General features: G+C 44.2%; 1 protein-coding gene across 1 annotated transcript in view; it reads left to right on the forward strand.

The window, feature by feature from the left end:
• lama1 (laminin, alpha 1) overlaps positions 1 to 26,475 on the forward strand; it is a 291,180-nt gene that overhangs the window by 37,057 nt on the left and 227,648 nt on the right. Inside the window, exons 3-4 of the mRNA XM_072569885.1 lie at positions 23,935 to 24,105; positions 25,148 to 25,260. Of these exons, the coding sequence (XP_072425986.1) occupies positions 23,935 to 24,105; positions 25,148 to 25,260 (284 nt within the window). The remainder of the gene's footprint in view (positions 1 to 23,934; positions 24,106 to 25,147; positions 25,261 to 26,475) is intronic.

The raw sequence follows: 26,475 nt of genomic DNA on the forward strand, positions 1-26,475 counted from the left end.
ATTGGCGACAGTGAGTAAAACATTGCAATAAATTAGACATCGTAATAGAGTTGGAGATGGCAACAATACTAAACGTTCATCAACACGAAGTATGCAATGGTCCAGGGCACCATGGTCAACACCATTTAAATGACTGCACTCCCAAGAGCTAGACCTATCCACTGTTAGTGAAGGCCGTGAGTGCCATTTTGGAGTTGCAGCAGCAGAACAGAAAGGGAACAACAGACCGTGGCAATGTGCAAGGGTGTGGACCTGAACTCCTGAGAATGTGCGGCGGCGGGGGCAACAGAGTCAGCTTCTCCCGGCATTCGGAGGCTGTAGCAGCGGCGGCAAAGGCCATTGGTCTTTCTGCGTTTCTTTTCCCCCATGGGGGAGTCGCTTGGGACGGGGCCTTGTCCAGCCCCGGATCCTTACCTGGCTCTGGCTCAGATGCATGAAGTCACAAAGGCTTCAGTGTCTGCTGTGGAGAAGCCCAGAGATAGGATCCCGGCGGCAGCTTCAGGAGGAGAGTGGGAGGACACCAGGCCCAAGGCTCTAGCCCAGATGTGGGAGTGGCAGCAATGGGAGAGGAGGGCCTGTTACCAAAACCCCGGAGCCCCTTACAGCCACCCTGGCCAATGTCAGACAGCAAGTGGAGGAGGAGGGAAAGATGAACTCTATTGCAGTAGAATCTTGCATTTTACTCAGTGTTTCAAGATGGCACTGTAGCATGGCAACACTTTGCACTTTACACGCAAAAAAACACTTTTCACTGTACTTTTACAAACATGCAGCAATAAATCCAAACCTCATCAAATCAAATCATTTGGAGATGCTGAGGAATATGGTGAATTTTTTTAGTGTGTATAACAGGTCCATTGCTGGCCTTTGTAGAACCCTGACAGTGAGCTGGCAAGGGGACCAGCAGTGGGTGAAGATGGCATGTGGATGCCAACAGGAATGAGCCATTGAGACCAGGGTGAAAGGTGCGAGTGCTGCTCAGTTTTCATGGTTTGCAGGGAGTCTGACAAAATTCCCACTTCTACTGGACTCTGACAATCTGGGAACTGCAAGCTGCTTTCTCTGTTCAGCTATGTTGCAAAGCTGTAAACTTTGATAGTAAATGTCACACTTCTTTCTCTACAAGATGAAGACAAAAAATGAGCACAAAATGACAAAAAATGTAGTTTCTGTTAATATATATTTATTGTCGCTCCACTCTTCAGCCTGAGAGAAAAGCCAGGCTGTTCTATTCCTGTCTGGATTCGGGAGTCCAGTTACCTGCAAGAAGGAGCATCTTGTCTGAGAGGAATCTGTCACTATGTACTGAGGTTCGACCTGTCCCCCAGTGTTGCAAGGGATTAGATTAGATTCAATTCCCTACAGTGTGGAAATAGGCTCTTCGGTCCAGCAGGTCCACACCAACCCTCCGAAAAGAAATCCACCCAGACCCATTTCCCTCTGACTAACGCACCTAGCCTATGGGCAATTTAGAATGGCCGATTCACCTGACCTGCACATCTTTGGATTGTGTGAGGAAACCAGAGCACCTGGAGCAAGCCCACACAGACACAGGGAGAATGAGCAAACTCCACGCAGTCGCTCGAGGCTGGAATTGAACCTGGGATCCTAGTGCTGTGAGGCAGCAGTGCTAAACACTGAGCCACTGTGCCACCCCATGGGATGGGGCTGTCCCCAGTGTTGCAAGGGGTGGGATTGGCTTCGTTGTCATGGGAACACTTCAAGTAGTTAGACCTCATGGAGAAATTTACAAAGTAAAGCACCTTTGACCACAAGTCCATCAAGAAGTGGTCAGCGTATAGCGTCCTCGAGACCCTGCAGGAAAAGGAGAGGGTGGACCTTACTGGGTTGTTCCCTGAGCAGGCTGTCAGTCATTTGGAAGATCGCCACATCACCACCAGAACTTTCCAGCAAGAGCCAAGAAGTCGCTTGGCTGGTGGTGAGAAGGGCACCATCCATCCAATCCGTCATATACATTTGGTTGGCACCGTCTCACACTGCCCTCCGAGCAGCTGTCAGGGAGGGGTGGAGCTGAGACTGTCACACATCTGCTGGAATGTGCCTTTGCAAAGGAAGTCTGGAGAGAAATGCACTGGGTTTTGTCCAAGTTCATCCTGTGAAGCAGGACTCTGTTTCACTGTTTGTTTTGCCTCGGAACACTTCAAACCCAGGGCATCAATGTGGACTTCACCAGTTTCCTCATTTCACCTCCCCCCACACCTTACCCTCGTTTCAACCTTCCAGCTCAGCACCATCCTCATGACCTGTCCTACCTGCCAATCTCTCTTCCCACCTATCCACTCCACCCTCCTCTCTGACCTATCACCTTCATCCCCACCCCCATCCACCCATTGTACTCTTGGCTACCTTCTCCCCAGCCCCACCACCCCTCCCAGTAATCTCTTCACCCTGGGAGGCTCCCTGCCTTCAGCCCTGATGAAGGGCTTTTGCCCAAAACATTGATTTTCCTACTCTCGGATGCTGCCTGACCTGCTGTGCTTTTCCAGCACCACTCTAATCTTGACTCTGTCTTCCACTGGTTGTTCCCGAGACGCACATGGAAACAAACATTGACTGCGCCTGGAGGACCATTAACTCAGTGGAGGATGCTCTCTGGTCTGCCTGAAACCTATTGGTCTTCCAGAGGAAGAAGTTGACTTTGACCAAGTGTTGCAGACTGGCACATCCCAAAGTCCAGGACTACATGTTGAGGGGCGCACTAAAGCTTGAGGCTGCTGCCAAGAAAGCAGTGGGGAAAGACCCCTGAGGTATTTCTGCGCAAGTTAAATGGGTATCTGTTCAGTTATTGGACCCTCCGAGTGCCTCAGATAAATGTAAAGAGTATCTTGCATAAGTAAGAGACGCTATGGGTTTTTGTTTAGAACATAGAACGTTACAGCGCAGTACAGGCCCTTCGGCCCTCTGTTGCGCTGACCTGTGGAATCAATCTGAAGGCCATCATCTAGCCTACATCATTCCATTCTCGTCCATGCGCCTATCCGATAACCACTTACATGCCCTTAAAGTTGGCGAATCGACTACTTTTGCAGACAGTGCATTCCATATTCTTCCTATGCAAAGAATAGACAAAACCAAATTGCTTTAATGATTATGTTTGTATTTTTCATGAATAAAATATATTTTTGAAATTAAAGCTTATCTTGCACAAGAGGAGTCTCAAAATCTTGCACAGTGCCTGGCCGGGGACCCAGCTCATGCTCTGGGGATCAGAGTTCAGCAAAAGTTCATCAAAAAGATTTGGAATTAAGAGTCGAATGATGACTGAAGCCATTGCTGATGGTCAGGGGGGGAGAGCCCACTGGCATGGTGGCTCAGTGGTTAGCACTGCTGTCGTATGGTTCCAGGGTCCCAGGTTTGATTCCAGCCTCTGGCTTCTGCCTGTGTGGAGTTTGCACATTCTCCCTGTGCCAGTGTGGGTTTCCCCTGGGTGCTCCGGTTTCCTGCCACAATCCAAAGATGTGCAGGTCAGGTGAACTGACCATACTAAATTGCCCATAACGTTAAGTGCATTAGTCAGAGGGAAATGGGTCTGGGTGAGTTACTCTTCAGAGGGTCGGTGTGGACTGGTTGGGCCGAATCTCTTCAAATCTAACCCGTCTGGTTCACTCATATATCCAGTTCGAGATGGGTAATAAATGCTGGCCTAGTTAGTGATGTGAATGAATAAGAGAAAAAAAAAATCCCTGTTTATTTGGCCAAATCTAAAATACTAGGTTGTTATTCAATGTCTCCCTTTTATTTGATTTAAGTTATTACCTGGTTAATGTTTGTAATAGGACTTACAGAATTGGTCTATCATCATGTGGTACTTTTAATCATCTAGTGTACACAATTGGTACCAATGATTGCTTTACAAGGAATCTCTGACCTTGAGAGTTTTGAAGAATGTGTCTTTTTTTTTAAACTGACAGTCTGACTACTGTTACATGGTTAGACGGTTGATTGTTTTGTATTTCCTCATTATCTGCTTCATATCTGTCTGTATCTTGGCAGTGACGGCGGGATTATGCAAAGGTGGATTTGGTCACTGAAGATCATGCTGTTTCGAATCTGGCCCGTTCATGACTTGTTCACGTCAGCTGCCACGTCTAGCTGAAAGCATTTTGTTAAAAAGGACCCCAATTGAAGTGGGTTTTTCACTGCCTTTTTACTACTTTGCCAGTGAGTTTGGACTTTGCTGGGGCTGGGGTATAGCATGGGAACTGGGGCTGGACCCCACTATAACAATGGGGCATGAGCCCAGCGCCCAGTTACAGTCTAATGTTTTCTGATGAACCATGGAGAAACCCTCCTGCACGTTCTAGCTGAGTGGAATTATAAAGAAATCAAGGACCCCAATGCGCCTCTGCCAGCTCGGTTTTTGTCTGGTGTCACCTGACTCCACCATTTCCTGAGGGAGACACATTGGTGCCTGGGTATCCTGGAAGCTGAAATGGACTGTGTGTAAGTGTTCAGGGGTTTGATGCCTCATCACTGGTACCATTTTATTCCACTCTCTTCACTCCTCAGTGAAAGGGCAGGGTTAGAAACAAGGCATCCATCTGAACTCGGAGTGAAACCGTACTGACTCAAGCTTCAACAGGGATCCACGCTAGCTCAGGTTTAGAACAAAGAACAGAAAACACAGAACAACACAGCATAGAACAGGCCCTTGAGCCCTCAATGTTGCGCTGACCTATGAACTATTCTCAGCTTGCCGCCTCGCCTTACGCCGCCTCGCCTCCCGGCCCCCCCCCCCCCCATTCCATCATCATCCATGTGCTTATCCAAGGATTGTTTAAATCACCCTAATGTGGCTGAGTTAACTACATTGGCAGGCAGGGCATTCCATACCCTTACCGCTCTCTGAGTAATGAACCTGCCTCTGATATCTGTCCTAAATCTATCGCCCCTCAATTTGTAGTTTTTCCCCCTCATACAAGCTGACATCATCATCCTTGGAAAAAGACTTTTACTGTCTACCCTATCTAATCCTCTTATCATCTTGTATGTCTCTATCAAATGCCGTCTTTTTTTTTTGGTTTTCGCATGCTTTTTGTTAGAAACAGGATAGGAATATGCACGTGACACTGTGGAAATGTGTCATCTGCCATCTGCTCAATGACATCGATGACATCAAGTCCCTATGGTCTTCGTCTCCCAAGCGAAAGAAGTGGGTGGTTAGTAATAGGAAGCATTGAGGGCAAAAACAGGACTGGGGAGTGGGAGGGGCAATGAATAAGTGTGCTATTGTATTCCTATTGATTTTCCTGTGCGAACTGGTGGCTCATTGATAGGCCCTCAGATGTTTTCCCAAGCTGTGGTGCTCGTTGTCTGGTCCATTTAAATTGTTAATCTCTCTGCCGTTAGAATCGATTTCAGCTGTGTTTAAGAGTCAGACAGAAGTCTAATTCAAAGCTGTTCTTCAGTTGGGGAAGAAAACTTAAAGTATTTATTTGTTTAGATTTGAATAAAAGCCCAGTACTTTGTTTATGGATGATTTCAAGTCAAGCGAGAAGGCTACGTAAATGCGGAAGAGCAGGCAGGTGTCTGACTTGATGATTGTTGGTGGGATTGCTGCTTAGTTACTTAGCTCAGCAGCAATATTGGACAGTCCAAATGAAGAGGGATAGACATGAAACAAATTAGCTGTTGGCTAGATCCAATTAAAATGCCTCTGGTGTTTCAGATTCCAGATTGATATGAATCACTTCGCTTACGTAAAATCACAAACTCTGCTTGAATAATCCAGTATTGGTATTAAAGTTGGAATAAAATTGATATCTTTTTGAGAACAATTTTAATCCAACTGAACACTGAGGAATTCTGGGATTGAGGTGGAATAAGAACAGAAAGTGTTTGAAGAAATTCAATAGGTCTGACAGAGAGAAACAAATATGTTTTAAATCTGGTATGACTTCTTCAGAACTGCAAGGGGCTGGAACATCGTGTTTTTTCATACTTGTGACAGAGGGAGAGGAACAGATTGTGAGAGTGATAGAGAAAAGGACAGAGCAAGTGTTATTAGTGGTAAAGGAGTGATGGTGATGTAACATTGGTGCAAATATTAGATGTGAATAGGTTAGGTGGGTCTGCCCCACTAAACAAAAAGCCAACAAGTCAGAAACAAAGTATGGTTGTCAGAGGGTGAAGTGATTTAAGAAACATTTGAGTGTAAAAGTTGTCCTTTGGACTTGTGGAACGCAGTGTTGAGTCCAACAGGCTGTAAGGTGCTTAAACAGGAAATGAGATGTTGTTCCTCAGTTAGAATTGACCTTCATTGGATCACTGTACCAGACCAGCACCAGAACTATTAGTGAGTTGGAAATGATGAGGTACAGCATCGATTTAACACACTCCCAGGATTACTCCTCCTCTTTGGGAGCATGCACCCCCCAATATTTTACCCAACACTGTCAGTTTCACAACCGGGGTGATAGGTAAAAGTTTCTCCCAGTTAATGGGGTGTAAAATCACTTTCTCACCTCATGTCGATATTGATTATTTCCTTGGAATAATACTAGCAGTACCAGCATTTTGTATCATGAGTGAAATATAACCACAAATCCAATAAACAAACATGCCGCGTGGCATGGGTGAAATCTTGTACCCTTCAACATGGTGAGTTTAGGGGTTGAGGGGCATTTCGGCAGGGGTGGGAAAGATTTGGGTGGTGACCTAGCCACCTTTCTGCTTTTACCTCAATTAAATCCAGTGCAGAACTAATGCCCATTTGAAGAACTGATTCCTTTTATCCCTGATATTAGTCCATGTGGGGAGAACAGCAAGTGAATCGCTGAACCAACTGGTGTTGTGTAGGGAAAGTGGGGTGCCCTGATTCAGTTAGACCCAGTTGCTGATCAAGGTACCTGGAGAGGGCAGGGTGGGTGATGGGTGGGTGGCAGTGTTGCTCACTGAGAGTCACCATCTTGCCCATGCTGCAGATTTCCCCCCTCCAAAACCCTCCCTGGAGCATCAGAGGCAGAGGCTGAGAGGTGGCCGTATAGACGTTTATAAGATCATGAGGGGTATGGGTAGGATAAATGGAAAAGGTTTTTTCTCTGGGTTGGAGGAGTCCAGAACTAGAGGGCATAGGTTTAGGGTGCGAGGGGAAAAATTTAAAACAGACCTAGGGCGCAACTTTTTCACACCAAGGATGGTGCGTGTATGGAATGAGCTGCCAGAGAAGTAGTGGAGGCTAGTCCCATTACAGCATTTAAAAAGCATCTGGATGGGTAAATGAATAGGAAGGATTTAGAGGGATATGGGCCAAGTGCTGGCAAATGGGACGAGATTAATTTAGGGTATCTGGTCAGCATGGATGAGTTGGACTAAAGGGTCTGTTTCTGTGCTGTATGTCTCTCGGCTTTTATGTACCTAAGTCCATCTCTCTCCGAGGCCTCCCCTGGATGTCATGTTGACTGCAGCCACTGCCTCCTTGGTGGCGCTGCTGACCTCTGAGTGTAGTACTCGAAGGATAGGGCTTCCATCTTGGGCTGGGCTGGTTTCCGTGCTCCCCGAGCGGGCTCACCATTGGCCTATTATGTGGCAAAAAAATCTTCCCAAAAAGGAGACAAGATATGGTTCTCACCAACTCCTCAGCGGACTGTCAAAACTCCTATTCCCTCCAGAAAATTTAATGACATATTTAAAGAATTAATGCAAGCCAACAACTTTTTTTAAGCACTTCCCATTCTAATCCAGAAGTTTTTGAGAGTTTGAAAAAGATCACAAAACCATGAACCAGGGTGGCATCGTGGCTCAGTGGTTAACACTGCCTCACAGCATCGGGGGCCCAGGTTCGATCCCCGCCTCAAGCAACTGTCTGTGTGGGGTTTGCACATTCTCCCCGTGTCTGCGTGGGTTTGCTCCGGTTTCCTCCCACAATGCAAAGATGTGCAGGCCAGGTGAATTGGCCATGTTAAATTGACCATGGTGTTAAGTGCAGTAGTCAGAGGGAAATGTAGGGGATGGGTCTGGGTGGGTTACTCTTTGGAGGTTCAGTGTGGACTTGTTGGGTTGAAGGGCCTGTTTCCGCACTGTAGGGAATCTAATCTAAAAACAATTTGTGTGAAGATGATGCCTCTGTGGATGCTGACTGACCTGTTAAATTTTTACAGCAAATTCTTTTAAAATTTAGTCTCTTGTTTTCAAACTTGGCTCAGCTAATGAAAAGCCTTTGTGGATTTTCTTTTGTCCAATGTGTGATAAAGATCTACCCTCAAGACATTTCTGTGGCATTGATTACAAGTATTAGCATAATAGACCACGCACTCTCCATTTTATGAAACTGCTTTACAGTGCCAGTGTTTTGGCTCAGTCGAAACTGAAGCTCACTTTGGTTTTGTCATGCATTTAAAATTTGTGTTTTTTTTTGTTATTGTGCTAAATATTCTGTTGTGTAAAGTGCTTGCAAATCCTGGAAAATGTTCTGTATGATTTTTGTTCCCATGAGTGTTTGCATAAAGTAACCATAGTCCCAGGAAACTCGTGAGAGTGAGAGAGAGCGAGAGAGAGATAGATAGATAGATAGTGGTGGTTTAACCTGAGGGAGACCACACCTCAGGCAAAGGGAGAGGTTGAGGAGGGACATTCAACAGTCTGAGATTTGAACCTACATTAGGCATTGTTCTGTATCACAGGCAAACTATCCAGCCAACTGAGCTGTATGCAGATACAGTGGTAGACTTGTGCATTGTCAGTGTAACACCTTTTGACAAACAATATAGATGTTTTGAAAAGGAATACATCTAGGGTGGCACAGTGGTTGGCACTGCTGCCTCACAGCACAAGGAACCTAGATTCGGTTCAAGCTATCTATGTGGAGTTTGCACATTCTTCCTGTCATTGTGATAATTTCCTCTGCGTGCTCTGGTTTCCAGTGGAGGTGGAAAGGCTGTGCCAAAATAAAAATGTCCCAAAGTATCCAGGGATGTACAGATTAGGTGCAGTAGCCATGGTAAAAACCCCATGTGGGGTTATTGAGGTGAGGGTGCATCTAGATGGGGGTCAGTGTAGACTCGATGGGCCCAATGACCTCTTTCTGCACTACAGGTCTTTTATATTCCCTTTTGTTCATGAAGAAAGTCAGCAATCTCTGAATACTAAGTCACTGGGCAAGAAGACTAGGACAACCCATTTATTTCCTATTCGATCAACAAAGGTGTCTTAATATTTGTCAGTTACTTTCAATACCTATTCTGATGCAATATTTGGAATTAAAATATTCCAGCTAAGCTGTCTAGCAGTAACTGTGTGTTTAGCATGTTTACATTAACAATAAGCTGTGAGATTCTGTACTTTTCATCCTAAGTATGTGGATGTTATCGTTTTCGGGTTACACTACGTGGTTTCTCCTTCAGAAGATTTTGAAAAGAGCTTGCTGAGATGACGTTGGCACATGTGACTGACCATTCAGTGAAATCATGGCTGGCCTGATAACCCTCAAAACTTCACTTCCCTGCATTTTTCCCCATAAACCTTGCATGCCTTACTAATTAAACATGTATCTGTCTCAGCTTTGAACGTACGTAATGACCCAGCCTCAACAGCCCTGTACGGTAAATGATTCCACTGAACTGGGAATTAGAGAAGTTTGATCCCTTTGGGTGTCCGTACGTTGCAGTGATTTAAGAGGGAAGCTCACCACCACTTTCTGAAAGGCAACTAGGGATAGACTAAGGAATGCTGGCTGAGCCAGAGATGCCCATGTCCCATGAATGAATTTTAAAAACCCAATTTCTACTCAAGACACCAGCAAAATGCAAACTCAACATTAGGTTATGAAATGATACTATTTCCTGTTGTATGAAGAAATAAAAATGAACTAGCAGCTCATGCTTCTGGTAGAATACTGCCAGCAGTTCTCTTTTCTGTGCCAACCAGTCTCAGGGTTTGATTGGTTAACACTGATAGAGGATGAACCACTAGCGAGTCTTAACAAAAAGAGGCACTTGCCTTCACAACAACATGTACTTTATTAAATTACAGCATTACTTAGTTAGACATAACTACCATGACTATCAGGAACCATGGATGATCCTTAAGGATCTTGAGCTGAACAGCCTGTTCTTCACCTAAGACTGACTGGCATTATCAATGTACTGATTGTGACAAGGTCTGTCTGGTGGACCTCTTAGAATATGAGATCCCAGATTGGGGCTGTTAACCTGCTCCAGTTCGGGAGCCCTGGCTGACAGAAGGACAGGCTGTTTACTCTGAGAGCTGGTTCTAATGGAGCCGGATCAGCTTCAAGGACGTGCCATGTATAAATGAAGGGTGACTTGGTGGCAGGATATCAGCCTCTGTAAAGCTATTTCAATCAGATCGGGTGAATCCTATTGCATGCAGTAACATTAACCCTTTCTGAACCGTTACTGCATGCAGCAAGGATGTTTTAGTGTTGTTAATAAGTTTGTCAGTGCACATATTAAAAGATCAGAGAAGGAATCATCTCATTTATGTAGCACAGCTGTCAACCTCCGAATGTTCCACAGTGAGTTACTGCCTTTGAAGTTATTTTTTTACAGGTTTAATCACTGTTCTCATGTAACAAGTGAATTCCATACATAGTCTTAATGAATTTACGTGCCAGCGTCTGATAGACATAGCTTCAAGCCAGTTATCAGTATGAAGAATGGATGTGTTAATAGGATGATAGAGGCCACATTCCTGCAGTCAAATGGAAGTGAACAACGGAGCTGCAAATTCTCCCGACAAGTGCATTTAGAGTGGGCTTTCTCATCCATATCAGTTTTATAATCTTGTAATGATCCTCAATTAAGCAAAGTAATCAGTACTGATATCTGGAAGGTACTCTTAGGTACTGTTAATGAAACCAATGTCTCCATTCAAAGTCTCCTCATTAATGGCTGCCAGTTCTGATTTGGCATTAGGGGATGGTAGCAGGGACACTGAAGTACTGCGATTAGTTGTTTAATTGTCACCGAGCACTACGGCATGAGACCCAATTCCAACTTGCACGCTGTGTTAACAACTTGCATTGATCTAGCGCTTTTGATTTTTCAGTTAAACGATTCGAGTTGCGTCACAGGTGAAAGCTGACTCCAGACATCTGATTGCTTTTCGCCGGAGCATATAACTGACTGTCCTGGGAACAAATTCTCTTGGCTAGAAGCCAGGGGCATTATATGGAGCACAAAATCAATGGAGTAAATACCCATTTGCTGTCTCAGGCCCTGGGACAGCATAAAGTGAGTTACAGGAGAAATGAGGTCTGATGACTGATTTAAGGTTAACCAGTGAGTCAGAAAGATTGGATAGACTCCAGTCAATTTGATCTCTACTCAATGGCCTGTGGTGAGCTGGCTGTTCTTAGCTGGGGTTTTAGTGATGCTGTTGCAGTTGGCATTGTATTCACTGAAAGCAGTAAGACCATGCATCCTCCTCAAACTATTTGACTGAAATAAGTCACTTTGGTCAATTATCAGGAGGTGTGGAGGATCCACAGGAGCAGATGACAGTACAAGGAGGTGAAGGAGAAAAATTGGTGGAGAAAATAGATACTAAGGCAGCTTCTTAGCTCTACAATCATAAGAGTAGTGGGTGCCACATCAGAATAGCATTAGTAATCATCAAAAGTGGCAAATTACCCCATCAGTTGCTAATAGAAACTCTTCGTGTTCCTTTTTTTTTCCCCTTTTGGAGCTAAAGTATGGTATTTTGCAGCAGCAAAGTGAAGACCGCACAGTCAGATGCACATGGCAAAATAGAACACGAATCACAGTTTAATCATTTCAGTTGGACACAGTATTCTCCCAAGCTTAAATTGAAACCTGTAACCATAATTACGGAAGGCCAGTAACCTGAATGATGGAACTGTAGGATGAAGAGAGTTGCTATTTAATGTTGCTGGTCCAAGATCCTTTGTTCAGAATCTGAGCATTCTTGAGGGAAACTTGATATCCAGATGGAAATGGTAAATGTATGCAGAGGTCATCGAGCCCTGGAAGGGAAGCAGTGATGTATCTTATGTAGCCGGATTTTGTGAATTTGCTAAGTTACGGTTTATCCACTTTCATTTTAACAGACTGGAAAACGTGGACTGGCGGAGCAGACAGGTTGTCAGTCTGGGTTTTGCACTACATTCATCCCTAGTGGTCTCCCATCCAGTATATTATAAATGTGCATTTCTGTGGTGTCCAGTCAGCAGTGTGTTGTTGTCTTGCTCATCACATTTCAGTAAAAGTTGTTTAACAAAATGCAGCAAAGGATTTTGCTAAAATCTATTTCCTCTGATGGATGAAATCCAGCACAGAGTCTGATAGTTTCTAGTCACTTAGAAATCCAGGGGTGTGAGTAAATTGTGTTTGTACAAGCAAGCAGGTATGATCTAAGTGACTGTGTGAACTGGATCAAGGGTTTGAATGGGAATTGGGTGGAATTTTGAACTTCTGGAGGTGGGCTTAGTTGAGTGAGTGGTGATATAGCTGAACCTCTCCTGCATCAGAATATAATGGGAAGGCTCATCATTGACGTTGCTGCTTCACTGCCAGTTGAGAGCCTTGAATGACGAATTACATTGCATGGGTCTTCTGTGGTCCTGGGTGTCATTCTGAAAACATCCACTGTGTCTTTCATGACACTGTTGAGTACAAGGGTGGCCAGGCACTGATTGGCCTCTATCGCCCAGATCTTAATTCTGAGCAAAGGTCCACTGGTGGCCTTCCCAATGCGTAATTGCTGTATCAGCATGTGACAGCTTGGGTCTCTCTGCCCTCAAATAAAAGCAAAATACTGCAGATGCTTGAAAAACTCAGCAAGTCTTGATAGGATAGTGAAGAAGGTGTTTGGTATGCTTTCCTTTACTGGTCAGAGTATTGAGTACAGGAGCTGAGAGGTCATGTTGTGGCTATACAAGACATTGGTTAGGCCACCTTTGGAATATTGTGTGCAATTCTGGTCTCCTTCCTGTCAAACTTGAAAGGATTCAGAAAAGATTCACAAGGATGTTGGCAGGGTTGGAGGATTTAAGCTATAGGGATAGGTTGAATAGTAGTTTTCCCTGGAATTTTGAAGGTTGAGGGGTGACCTTACAGAGGTTTATAAAATCATGAGGGGCATGGATAGGATAAATAGACAAAGTCTTTTCCATAGGTTGGAGGAGTCCAGAACTAGAGGGCATAGTTTTAGGGTGAGAGGCGACTGACTGTGTGGAGTTTGCACGTTCTCCCCGTGTCTGCGTGGGTTTCCTCCGGGTGCTCCGGTTTCCTCCCACAGTCCAAAGATGTGCAGGTCAGGTGAATTGGCCATGCTAAATTGCCCGTAGTGTTAGGTCAGGGGTAGATGTAGATGTAGGGGTATGGGTGGGTTACGCTTCGGCGGGCGCGGTGTGGACTTGTTGGGCCGAAGGGCCTGTTTCCACACTGTAAGTAATCTAATCTAATCTAATAATCTAATTATAAGAGAGACTTAAGGGGCAACTTTTTCACACTGAGCGTGGTACGTGTATGGAATCAGCTGCCAGAGGAAGTGGTGGAGGCTGGTCCAATTGCAACATTTAAAAGGCATCTGGATGGGTATATGAATAGGGAGAGTTTGGAAGGATATGGACTGGGTGCTGGCAGGTGGAACTAGATTGGGTTGGGATATCTGGTCAGCATGGACGAGTTGAACCAAAGGGTCTGTTTCCGTGCCCTACATCTCTATGACTCTATGTCTGGCAGCATTTGTGGAGCGAGAAACTGAGTTAATGTTTCAAGTCCGTATTGGTCTCTTTCTACATTGTTGAGTTTTTAATTTGGATGATTCAGTTATTGAATGTCAGCAACTGGTTTTAACATTGAAACGTTGGTGCACGGACATGTTTCAATTTCATTTCACATGGAGATTTGGCCACACCTGAAGCAATGATATTCAATGGCAATTATTTTTTCATGTCTTTCTAACATAATTGTATTGCTATGAAAGTAGTTACATGCATTTAAATACTGATCATAAAGAAAGGGACTGATTGTGTGAAAAGTTTTTGTGCAATGTTTTCAGAGCTTCAAACAAAATCGTTGCGAGATCTGAAAATCATGAGAAATGGCTGGAGAGTGGCTGAAAGTGTAAAATCTTTCACCAAAAATGGTAGCATCTCTTGGGCTGTTATAGCAATAAAGCTAGATCATGCCTTTTCAAATAAAAACAAACTTGTTGCCCATTGAGTATTTTCATTTGAGTCATTTTGGAACATTTGAATAGCTGTCTACAGTGTGCCTCACACCTCTTCACATTATCCTGCATAAAGATTTCCTGGTGTCATGTTTAATTCAGTTGCATTGCATTGGTATCCTTTGACGTTTTAAATCTTTTTTGAGAGCTTTAGTATGGATTCAGCTGTTTGGTTTAATTCTTTTAGGAAGTGACTGAAACCTAGTAGCTTTCGTTCAGGTTATTAATCACGAAAGACAACATTGCCACTTTACCCCTGTACGAAATGGATTTTCACACAGTCAATTGCAATCCAGCTGAATTTTAAGGAATGGTGAACTTTACATCGAGGTCTGCTGCAACAAATCAAAAGCAGCCTCATTTTTGTAAAATATAATCTATACCGTAGCTGATTTAATAATAGGTTCAGTAACTTAATCCAAATAAAAAAAATGGAAAGCAATTAACATTTTACATCAAAGTAATTTAGGAATTAGCTTGCCCGATATGAGTGAGCTGCCCACTGCAGGGTAAGGCAACAACATTGAATCAGATAATCTTATTTTCATTCAAAGGTACAGCATTGTTTCATTGAAGTTATGCAATAAATGAAAATTACTTCATATGTGCAGATAAACCTTCCTCCCACCTTCAGTGGTTTAGTACTGGGACTTAGGAAAGTACATGGTCAGAAAACATTTTAACAAGCTACTAAATCACACACAATATATCTCCGCTTTGGCCCTCTCATTTCCCCCTCCCCCAGTTCCCTCTGAATCAAACAACCTACTGCTGTGCTCTCTGACTAGATATGCACATAGTATGCATTGTGTGAAATATTATCACATGCAAAACACTCTTGCAGCCCCAACCCAGGCAGAGTTAACGCCTTCAGGAAAAGGTGTAGGAAGTGCATTCAAATGAAAAGCTCTTTGCAAATCATATTTTTCAAGAAACATCAGGATTATTTTAATGCATTTTCTTTAGCCTGAGGAGTTGGTTAATTTTGATCCCCATGTACGTTCTGAATCTGTCTTTGCCTATTTAAATAAAAGCACTTTTTTAAAAAAACACTGCAGTTAGTCTCACAGTAAACTGGTGCTAATGGATTTTCTTTCTTCTGGTCGAGAGCTAGAGGACATAATCAGGAACAGGCTGGGTCACAGTCCTGGACGTCACATCTTATCCACTGATGTAGTCCAGCAGTGTTCTTTAAAGGGATTTGAGGGTAGATGAGTGAGATCTTTATTTGCATGAGAACATCAGGTGCTGGCAACACTGCCCGCTGGCTCTAATGTCTCCGTGTGATGGTACTGGCCTTTTAAGAGACTTGCATTCTGTGCCGGTTCTCTTGCAGAGAGGTATTACCACAGTGGTGCTGAAATATCTCCTTCAGACAGACAGTTGGTTGAACAGCTTTTGAGTTCTCCCTGGGTGTTTGGTTTTAAATGAGTCAAATGAATCAAGAGCAGACAAAAAGTTTTTAAAAAATCACACAACACCAGGCTATAGTCCAACAGGTTTATTTGGAAGCACGAGCTTTCGGAGCTCTGCTCCTTCATCAGGTGGTTGTGAAGCAAGAGAAAAATAAGACACAAAATCCATACCTTTGTGGTTACCTGATGAAGGAGCAGCGCTCTGAAAGCTAGTGGTTCCAAATAAACCTGTTGGACAATAACCTGATGCTGTGTGCATTTTAATTAATGTCAAGTGGTGGATAAATTGAATCATATTCAGAACACAACACCTTACATTTGTCTTTAAATAAATATAAAAGTTAGTGCTGAGGCTATCTCCTTACCGTACTTTGAGAGGGTGGTCTAAGCCATAACATTAGTGACATTTGCCTTGCAAAGTGCAGACAAAAAGTCTGCCTTCTGTGAGACATACTGAGAAATCACAGTCCTGGACTCATTCCTTTTTATGATGGTTCTGGTGGATTCCTGTAGAACCAATGAGCAATATCTGGGACTCTTCAGTAATGGACCAGTAATTCAGGAACCCATGAGCTAATTAGCTGGGCACCTGCATTTAAATCCACTCCTATCAGATGGTGGAATTTGAATTTTTTTTAAAATTTGTAATTTGAATTCTAATGCTGACCGGGAAAGCATTGTCAATTGTCATAAAAACTGATCTTGCTCATGATTTTCCTTCAGGAAATTTACCTGGTCTGGCCTACAGCGATGTGGTTTACTTGCAAATGGTATCACAAGCCCCCTGGTCCTCACCTTCCAACCCACCAATCTCTACATAAACCGCATCATCCGCCGACATTTCCGCCACCTACAAACAGACCCCACCACCAGGGATACCTTTCCCCTTCCCCAGTCCTATCCGTTTTCCGCAAAGACCGTTCCCTCTGTGACGACCTGGTCGGGTCCACGCTCCCCAACAACTTCACCTGCACATCCACCAATGTCATTTATTGTATCCATTGCTCCCGATGCAGTCTCCTTTACACTGGGGAGACTGGACGCCTTCTCACAGAACGCTTTAGGGAACATTTCTGGGACACCGCACCAATCAACCCCACCGCCCCAACATTTCAATTTCCCCTCCCACTCTGCTGAGGACATGCAGGTCCTGAGCCGCCTCCACCATTGTTCCCTCACCACCAGACGCCTGGAGGAAGAACGTCTCATCTTCTGCCTCAGAACACTTCAATCCCAGGGCATCAATGTGGACTTCACCAGTTTCCACATTTCCCCTCCCCCCACCTTACCCCAGTTCCAACCTGCCAGCTCAGCACCATCCTCATGACCTGTCCTACCTGCCAATCTCCCTTCCCACCTATCCACTCCACCCTCCTCTCTGACCTATCACCTTCATCCCCACCCCCATCCACCCATTGTACTCTTGGCTACCTTTTCCCCAACCCGACACCGCTCCCCCCCTCCCATTTTTCTCTCCACCCTGGAGGCTCCCTGCTTCCATTCGTGATGAAGGGCTTTTGCATGAAACGTCGATTTTCCTGCTCCTCGGATGCTGCCTGACCTGTTGTGCTTTTCCAGCACCACTCTAATCTTGACTCACAAGCCACTCAGTTGCATCTAGCACTAAAGTGTCTCAAAGAAAAAATAAATTCAAGGCATAATACTTAACATGAATAAGTTTAATTAAACTCCGTGATCTATTGCTTTCCAGACACAACTTACAAATTTGACAGGTTCAAGTTAAAACATTTGTTGGTACAATCTATTAATACATGATGTTCAGATTTTCTTCAAGTAAAGTAAGTACAGTACTAAAAGCTACTTTGTGAACCTGGCATGAAACTGAGTCTCAGTGAATTCAAAAATGAGGTTCAGTTCTTGGTTTGAGTTGGCTCTGCCATAACAATGCCATTCTATTCAGCATTTGTGGGCTAGGTGAGGCCCCAGGTGTCAGCACTGCTGCCTCACAGTACCAGGGACCCACATTCAATTCCAGCCTTGAGCAACTGCCTTTGTGAATTTGATTAGGTCACCTACAGTCTGGAAACAGGCCCTTCGGCCCAACTAGTCCTGCACCGACCCTCCGAAGTGCAACCTACCCAGACCCATTTCCGTCTGACTAATGCATTTAACACGATGAACAATTTAGCATAGCCAATCCACCTGATCTGCACATCTTTGGACTGTGGGAGAAAACCTACACAGACACAGGGAGAACATGCAAACTCCACACAGACAGTCACCCAAGGCCAGAATCGAACCCAGGTCCCTGGTGCTGTGAGGTTGCAGTGCTAACCACTGAGCCACCGTGCCACCCATTCACTCCATTTACACATTCTCCCTGTGTCTGCGTGGGTTTCCTCTGGGTGCTCCCCTTTCCTCCCACAATCCAAAGATGTGCAGGTGAATTGGCCATGCCTATTGCCCATGGTATTCAGGGATGTGCAGGCTAGGTGGATTATCCATGGAAAATCTGGGATTTACGGGGATAGGGTGGGGGCATGGTGGATCTGAGTTGGGATGCTCTTTGGAGGGTCTTTGCAGACTCAGTGGGCTAAATGGCCTCTTTCTGCACTGTAACGATTCTATGATTCTCTTTTTGGTCATTACTCAGAATCTCACGTCCTGGGGTGGGTAGTGAGCTCGGAGAAGGGCAGCACTCTATTAAACAAGTTGCTGGTGTACACAGATCCTGCCTCCTCCTTCCTTCAAGTGGAGTTAGCTTTCTGGATGAGGAGGTCAACCATCCTGCCTCACCACCAGTTGACGTCCTTAAGTGATCAGCTAAAGACCACTCTCAACCCTTAGGCCCACCTGCCAGTGCTTGATCTAGTCACCATGTTACATTTCTGATAGTTATTACCCTGCAACCGGCTTGTCTCCTCAACTGGGAATATTTTGATCAAAGGCAGCCAGAGCCTGGTGGAGGGTTTGGACACTGGCTGAGAGGTATTGGAGGGTGAACGTGGTTGGACCTGCTGGGAGCCACTATAAATCCCTCTGACTTCATGCACAAATTCCTCTTTTCTACTTTGATATGGTGATCCCCATCTCCAGCTGATTTAGCTTAAATTCTTTCTAACCTCTTTGTGAGAACATTGGACCCAGTCTTACTGAGGCACGACCTGTCCATTCTGAATAGATGTCTCCTTTCCCAGCTCTAGCCACAGTGTCCCAAGAATCTAAAGCGTTACCTTCTGCACCAGACATTGATCTTCCCTGTCCTCTGTTCCTACTACCTCTAGTAAGTAGCACTTAACAATAATCCAGAGGTTACTTCCTTCAAGGCAATACTTTTTAACTTCTTCCTAGCTCATGAAAATCTGACTGTAGGATCTCAATATTGCTTGTATTGATGTGTACCGCCCATCTCTGTCAGGATTGAGGATGACCTGTTTCGATGGACTGCGAGATGACAGAGTCCATTGCACAATCTACATGCTTTCTAACATGTGGACAGAACATACTGGAAGGCTGAGGTAGCTGGGTTGTTTGTGCCACCTCTCCAACTCCATATCTTTATCTCTGCAAATTCCAGAAGAAATCGCTCGCTGTGTTCGGTGGCCTTTTGAATGTGCCACCTCCATTTATGGTCAGTCTCCCATGAATCCGCAGGGATGCCTGATCTATTCTGTTAAAAATCATACAACACTAGGTTGTAGTCCAACAGGTTTATTTGGAAGCACTAGCTTTCGGAGCGCTGCTCCTTCTTCAGATGGTTGTGGAGTGTAAGATTGTAAGGCACAGAATTTATAGCAAAAGTTTACAGTGTGGTGCAAGTACTTGCAGAATTATATTTTAGTTTGCTCAAAAGTTACATGCATCCACGTAAGATTCTGTAAATCCCTTTTTTTATAAATAGAATCAGTCTGAACATTGGGGCACAGACAGACTTTAACCTCACACCTTCAATGCATTATCTGAGCTGACATGGCACCTACTGTTAAAATTCACTTGACAATATAACTTTAAAAAGGTTCTGGGATTTACATTTGAAAGAACTGAAACCAACATGGTCATGCTAAAAGATGAGAGAGTTAACAAACAAACCAGGTTTTTTTAATACATAATTTCAGTTGCACCACACTGTAAACTTTTGCTATAAATTCGATGTCTTACAATCTTATATTCCACAACCACCTGATGAAGGAGCGGCGCTCCGAAAGTTAGTGCTTCCAAATAAACCTGTTGGACTATAACCTGGTGTGATTTTTAACTTTGTCCACCCCAGTCCAACACCACCACCTCCAAGTCATGATCTATTCGGGATTGCTTTGAGGATATGCCTGAAGTATTTCCACTCTCCGTCTGGGAGTCTCCTGCCAGGACTGAGTTCCGAGGAGGGCAGTAACTTGAAGATCCAGTTTATGAACAAGGTCCCTCCAATGAGGTTGATTCTCCTCAACATCTCACAACTTCTGACACACTCCCTTTTTTCCCCCTGCAGAATTTTCTGCCCCTTTGCCATGATATCTTTTATCCTGGCATTCGGAAGCATGTCTAAAGCAACTCCTGATGCAGCTGTGATTAAATATAAAAGCCTGTTGTCTTACTAACTATGCAATCTTCTCAAAGAGTTGCATTTCTACTCACTGCTGTTGACTCTGCTAACTGTTAGTGTTCTGGTATGTGCTCATACAGCCTTCAGAAAGATTTAAGTAGTCAAGTGTAAAGATTAGACTAGATTCCCTACAGTGTGGAAACAGGCCATTTGGCCCAACAAGTCCACATCAACCCTCTGAATAGCAACCCAGCCAGACCCAACTTCTTCTGACTAATGCATCTTACACTATGAGCAATTTAGTGTAGCCAATTCACTTGACTACACATCCTTGGATTGTAGGAGGAAACCAGAGCATCCGGAGGAAACCCGCACAGACATGGGGAGACTGTGCAAACTCCATACAGGCAGTCGTCCGAGGCTGGTATTGAACCAGGTCACTGGCGCTATGAGGCAGCTCAATCCTGATGAAGGGTGCTGGGCCCAAAACATCAATTCTCCTGCTTCTCAGGTGCTGCCTGACCTGCTGTGCTTTTCCAGCAACACATACTTGACTCTCCAGCATCTGCAGACCTCACTTTCTCCACAGTGCTAACCACTGAGCCACTATGCTGCTCCAGCAGTAAGGTTAACAGTCAGGCAGTAAGATTAGATGAAACCATTAATGTAGCTTGAGTAGATCTAGTACTTTCCATCTGTAGGTGCTTGCAAATGCAACTGACTTAATCGCCATGCCTCGTTAACATGAAAACATTAGTGACAGTCTATTTACCAAATCAATTATGGTTCAACAGTTTAAAACACTTCCAATCAAGCATGGAAACTTTTGCAACTTAGATCTCATTTACTTTGCTTATCTACCAATGTATATCTCAGAAACAATCTCCCAGTCAGGACCCCAGAGGAAGTTTGCTAAACCAGAACCATTGATGCTTTATTTCTTGTGAATTCCATGGAACAGCTGAGTACAATGGTCAGATTGCAGTTTGTGATTGTTTGATTACTAGAACTGCATTCTTCCTTTTGTTGCTGGTTAGAATGGTCACATTCCAGTGAGTGTTCCCTTCAGATTTAGGTTGCAGGGGAGAGTAACTAATTTCCCGGAGAGAAATCCGGAGTGGGTTAAAGTCAGAAGCCTTGAACAAGACGATGGAAACTGCTGATGGGGTCTGATTGAGAAAGTGAACGATGATCAAAGCTTTACTCCAAAAATTCTGAAGCAATGTTATTCAACATTTCATTACTTTTTGAGATTTGAATGAATTCTGAATGGAAGGGATAACTCTCCACCTTGTGCTTATAATTGAGTTTATAGCTTTTTGCCTCCTGCGTCACAATATGTTTGCACCACTGGAAAAAAAATCTGCACTTGGAACACTTCATTTTAATTTTTTTTCCGGAAAAAGTAAATAGAAGTAATACATTCCCAACATACATCTGCTGTTTATGGTATGGTCCAGTGTGGAACTGAGTAATCGGGACCAGGAGGTGTCGAGGTTTAACTTCTGCTCTGTAACGGGGTCGTTGTGTTTTGGCTTGAAAGCCACTGGAACTTGTTACAATTGACCACAATTTCCTTGATCCAGTCAGGTTCCCACTCCTCTCACTATTCAGTATGGCACGGGGAGAGGTAATGGCCTTGTGGTGTTATTGCTGTGCTATTAATCCAGGGATTTGGGTAATGTTTTGGGGACCTGGGTTCAAGTCCCAATGTGGTACGTGATGGAATTTGAATTCAATAATTTTTTTTAAAAAATCTAGAATTGAGAGTCTAATGATGACTATTGCCAATTATTGGAGGAAACCCATTTGGTTCACTAATCCCCTTTAGGGAAGGAAGCTGCTGTCCTTACCCAATCTGGATTACATGTGACTCCAGATTTATGGCATTGTGGTTGACTCTTAACTACCGTCTAGCATGAGTAATAAATGCTGCCATGAATGAATAAAGAGTGTCATATGCGAATATGACAGTTGCAGGAAGACTGAAATATCTGTGATAAACACCTTGATCAACTGCATACTAAAAGAAATGTGATACATGAAGAGAAAAGTCGATGACATCCTTCGAACTGGGCCATGGCCCTATGTCTGACTGTACAACTGTCCCTGTAGAACATTTTCTTGTACCAGCACTTACAGGAGAAGACTCGAGAAATTTGGAGAGAAAAAGGAGCGAAGAGTTTAACATGTTTCTTATCTTTGCCCTGGAAGGGACTTGAATTGAATTGAGTTGAATTTATTGTTACGTGTCCCGAGGCACAGTGAAAAGCTTTGTCTTGTGAGCAATGCAGGCAGATCACAGAGTTAAGTAACATAGATAGTAAATAATAGGTAAACAGCGGCAAAAGCAAAAACACAGGTACAGGTGAATGTTAAAAGTTTGTGAGTCCATTCAGTATTCTAACAACGGTAGGGTAGAAACTGTTGCAAAACCAGCTGGTGTGTGTGTGTTCAGGCTTCGGTACCTTCTCCCCGATGGTAGAGGTTGTGGAAAAACATTGCCAGGGTAGGATGGATCTTTGAGAATGCTTGCAGCTTTCCTTGAAAGTGGGCCTGGTAGTTGGATTCTATAGATGGGAGATTGGCCTTTGTGCTTGTCTGGGCCGAGTTCACCACTCTCTGTAACCGTCTCTGATCTTGAATGGTACAGTTGCCATACCAGGTAGCGATACATCCAGACAGAATGGTCTCGATGGTGCATCTATAAAAGCTGGCAAAGGTATTCGCCGTCATGCCAAATTCCCTCAGCTGCCTGAAAAAGAAGAGACTTTGTTGGTCCTTTGTAACCAGCGCTTCCGTATGAAGAGTCCAAGAAAGCTTATTGTGGGTGACCACTCCCAGGAGTTTTGCTGGCATTGGGAACTAGGTTGTTCTCAGTGCACCATTTTTCCAGGTGTTCCACCTTCTGTCTGTAGTCTGTTTCGTTGCCATCTGAGATTCAACTGACTACGGTGGTGTCATCAGCGAACTTGTAAATGGCATTTGTCAGGTATTTGGCGATGCAGTCATGGGTACACAGTGAGTACAGTAGGGGGGCTGAGTACACCCCCCCCGGGGGGCTCCAGTGTTGAGTGTTAGTGAGGATGAAATATTGTCCCCAATCTTCACTGATAGTTTCCTGACCCACAGGCCACAGAGGATCCAGTTGCAGAGAGTGGGCTTAGTCCGAGATCACAAATTTTAGTAATCAGTCTCGAGGGGATAATAGTGTTGCAGGCTGAACTGTATTCAATGAGTAGGATTCTTAAGTAGCTGTTCTTGGTGTCAAGATGTTCTAGGGAGGAATGAAGGGCATCTGACGTGAATCTAGACTTTCCTGTCTAGCCTGTAGAAGACTGTTGACCACATTAGGTCAAGTAACTGCAATCTTTCTAGCAAGATGACTTCTAAATTTTAAAAAATGCTCATGGAATGAGGGCATCATTGACAAGGCCAGTATTTATTGCCCTCCTTACATGCCCAGGGGGTAGTTAGAGTCGACCACATTGCCGGGGTCTGGAGACACATGTCGGCCAGACCAATTCAGAATGGCAGAATTCCTTCCTTAAGTGGCATGAGATGACTTTGGTCATTCGGTGTAACTGTGTGAACAGTGTATAACAAATAATGAGTAACTCAACAGGAGCCACATTTGCTGGCCAGCCAGCCAAGCCCAGTGCCATAAGGGAATGCTGAAATCCTCCTGCTAAGTATTCCGAACAAAATGATCATTCCTATACACAGTGAGGAGAGAGGTTCTTAGCTCAGTCTCCTTTTTGTCAAGCCTATATGACAGTTCATAGCTGTGGTTTGATATCAGCTGCAGACTTTCTCAAGATTTACTGTCTTTGTTTGTACCAGGTCTATTCCCGGCAATCCTGAATCTTGCCAGTAATGCGGTGATCTCCACCAATGCAACGTGTGGTGAAAATGGTCCTGAGATGTACTGTAAGCTGGTGGAGCATGTTCCCGGGCGACCAATACGCAACCCACAATGTCGTATTTGTGACTCGAACAGTGCAAATCGCAAAGGTAACTAACTACTTGTCAATGTCTGTTTATGATATAGGTCTTGATGTTCGCTGAATTGGTGTAGGAGCCCTTTTAAAAGCATGTAGGTTCCAATTCCAAGATTCTCAACCCTGTTTATTGCATTCCTTTGAAGAGTGTGAGCTAGTTCGGTTTGTGAACTAACACCCTGTGGCCCCAACCCGGGATGTGTAATTCTCTGCAATTTTCACATACCTTCGAGGTTGTGTGATTTAGTAGGAAGTATGCAGGTCATACTGTGCCCATGTATCCACTGGTCTTATCCTTCTAGATGGAAGAGGATGTGAATTTGAAAGGTGCTGTTGAGGGAGTGAGTTGCTGCAAGGTACCTTTTAGATATACACACTACTGTCACCGCTCACTACTGGGGGAGCCAATGAATGTTTAAGGCGTGGTGGAAGTGCCAAAGAAATGTTTCCAAACATTGGAGACTTGCCCACCAGCTATCTAGTACAGTAAAAATGGTATTTGATACATGTGCATTGGTTTGGAAGAGGGTGGAAGGTGAAGGAATCGTTAGGTTTCAACACCTCCATGATGCTCCTTCCCCGGCCTTCTCCTGTCTTTGGTAAGGGGTTTAATACAAAGGCTGAAACCTTATTTATAGGTCTGTTGGAGCATGTGTGGTTCTCCTGACTAAATAAGGAATTGTCTGGATCTCACCTCGTCCTGGATTCTTTGAACTTCTCCCCTGTTAAGAGTTCTCCACTCACAGGATCTGAGGGTGAGTGTGTCCAGTCTTTGTCCGTGGTCATTTGGCCCATTTCCTGTTAATGCCAGATTTGGCTGGGCAAGACATGAACAGGGTTATAAAATTTTTCAGCTGGCCCTCCCTTCCAGCACAGTAACCACTACAAAAGGGTGCTAATTTGCCCCTTAATAGGCAGCTCCCTTAGCTGAATAGTAGTGTGCTTTCAAATTGGAATGAGCCAAAGAAGCAAAAGATGGAAGAAGACAAGACAGCTTTAGGACAGTTCACACAAAGAACAAATCTTTCTCTTTTTGTTTTGTACGGTATGTTTAGAGCGACATCCTATCGTGAGTGCTATAGATGGTACCAACAACTGGTGGCAGAGTCCCAGCATCCAGAATGGGAGGAAGTATCACTGGGTGACAATTACCCTGGACCTGAGACAGGTGAGGGAAAATTAGTAAAATAAACTTCTTATCGACTTTGGTATAATTTCTTCTTACTACACAGTTCCTTAAATGAACCTTGTTAACACTGACATTTCAATCAATTCTTAAGACCATCAGTTCCTAGGGCAAATGTTAATGGTAATAAAGAGATCAGTCTCATTGTTGGTCTCATTCGACCTCAAGTGGAATATTGTATCAGCTGTGGGCGCCATGTTATAGGAAAGATTCTGATGTGTTGGAAAGAGTGCAGAAGCAGTTTCTAAGACTGGGTCCAGGTATGAGAAGGTTCAGCTGTGAGGATAGATTGAAAGAGTTGAGACTTCTTCCTGGAGAGGGGGAGGCTATGTAGAGATCTGATTGACATTTTCAAAGCCATGAATAGGCTGGACAGAATAGATAGGATGAAACTGTTCCTCCTTGTAAAAGCAACAAGAATGAGAGTGCTTAGAGTTAAAGTTATGTGCAAATGAAGCAAGGATAATGTGAGAGAAAGCTTTTTTTTTATACAGTGAGTCTTTTGCGGATGGTATGAAATGTGTTGCGGTATGTTCAATCCATTCATGTAGGCATTGGATAATCATTTGGTTCGCAATGATGTGCAGGGATAAGGGGAAAAGGCAGGAGATTGGTGCGAGTGAAAACAGTTGGTGTAGGCACAATGGGACACAAGGTCTCCTTCTGGACCAGAAACATTCTGTGATCCGGTTTAACGAGGTGTTGAGGTGCCAGTCTTGCACTGGGGTGGACGAGGTCAGAGGTCATACGACACTAGGTTATAGTCCAATGGGTTTATTTGAAATCTCAAGCTTTCAGAGCGCTGCTCCATTAAGTGACTTCGCCTGACAATGGAGTAGCATTCCGAAAGTTTGTGATTGCAAGTAAATTTGTTGGACCATAACCTGGTGTTGTGTGACTTCTGACCCTGTTTAACAACAAAAGCTGACATGTATTAAAATGATGCTATCGAAGCTTGTGTTCAGATTACAAAGAACCAAGTTCCTTCGGTATTGCCGGAACTTTCCAAAGTGTTTATTTGAAGGAGTGTGTAACACTGCTTCAGCGCTGCATTGAAGAGTCAGCCTAGTTTAGTGGCTCAGGATCAGGAGTGGGGCTGATTCTGACTTGAGCACACCATCACTGACATTTTCCCCAAATGGCAAGGTTTCACAGAACGTGTGCCCAGCCTCGGCAATGATGGGATTGAAATCTGTG

This window comes from Chiloscyllium punctatum, chromosome 5 (genome assembly GCF_047496795.1).
Source record: "Chiloscyllium punctatum isolate Juve2018m chromosome 5, sChiPun1.3, whole genome shotgun sequence".
NCBI lineage: Eukaryota > Metazoa > Chordata > Chondrichthyes > Orectolobiformes > Hemiscylliidae > Chiloscyllium > Chiloscyllium punctatum.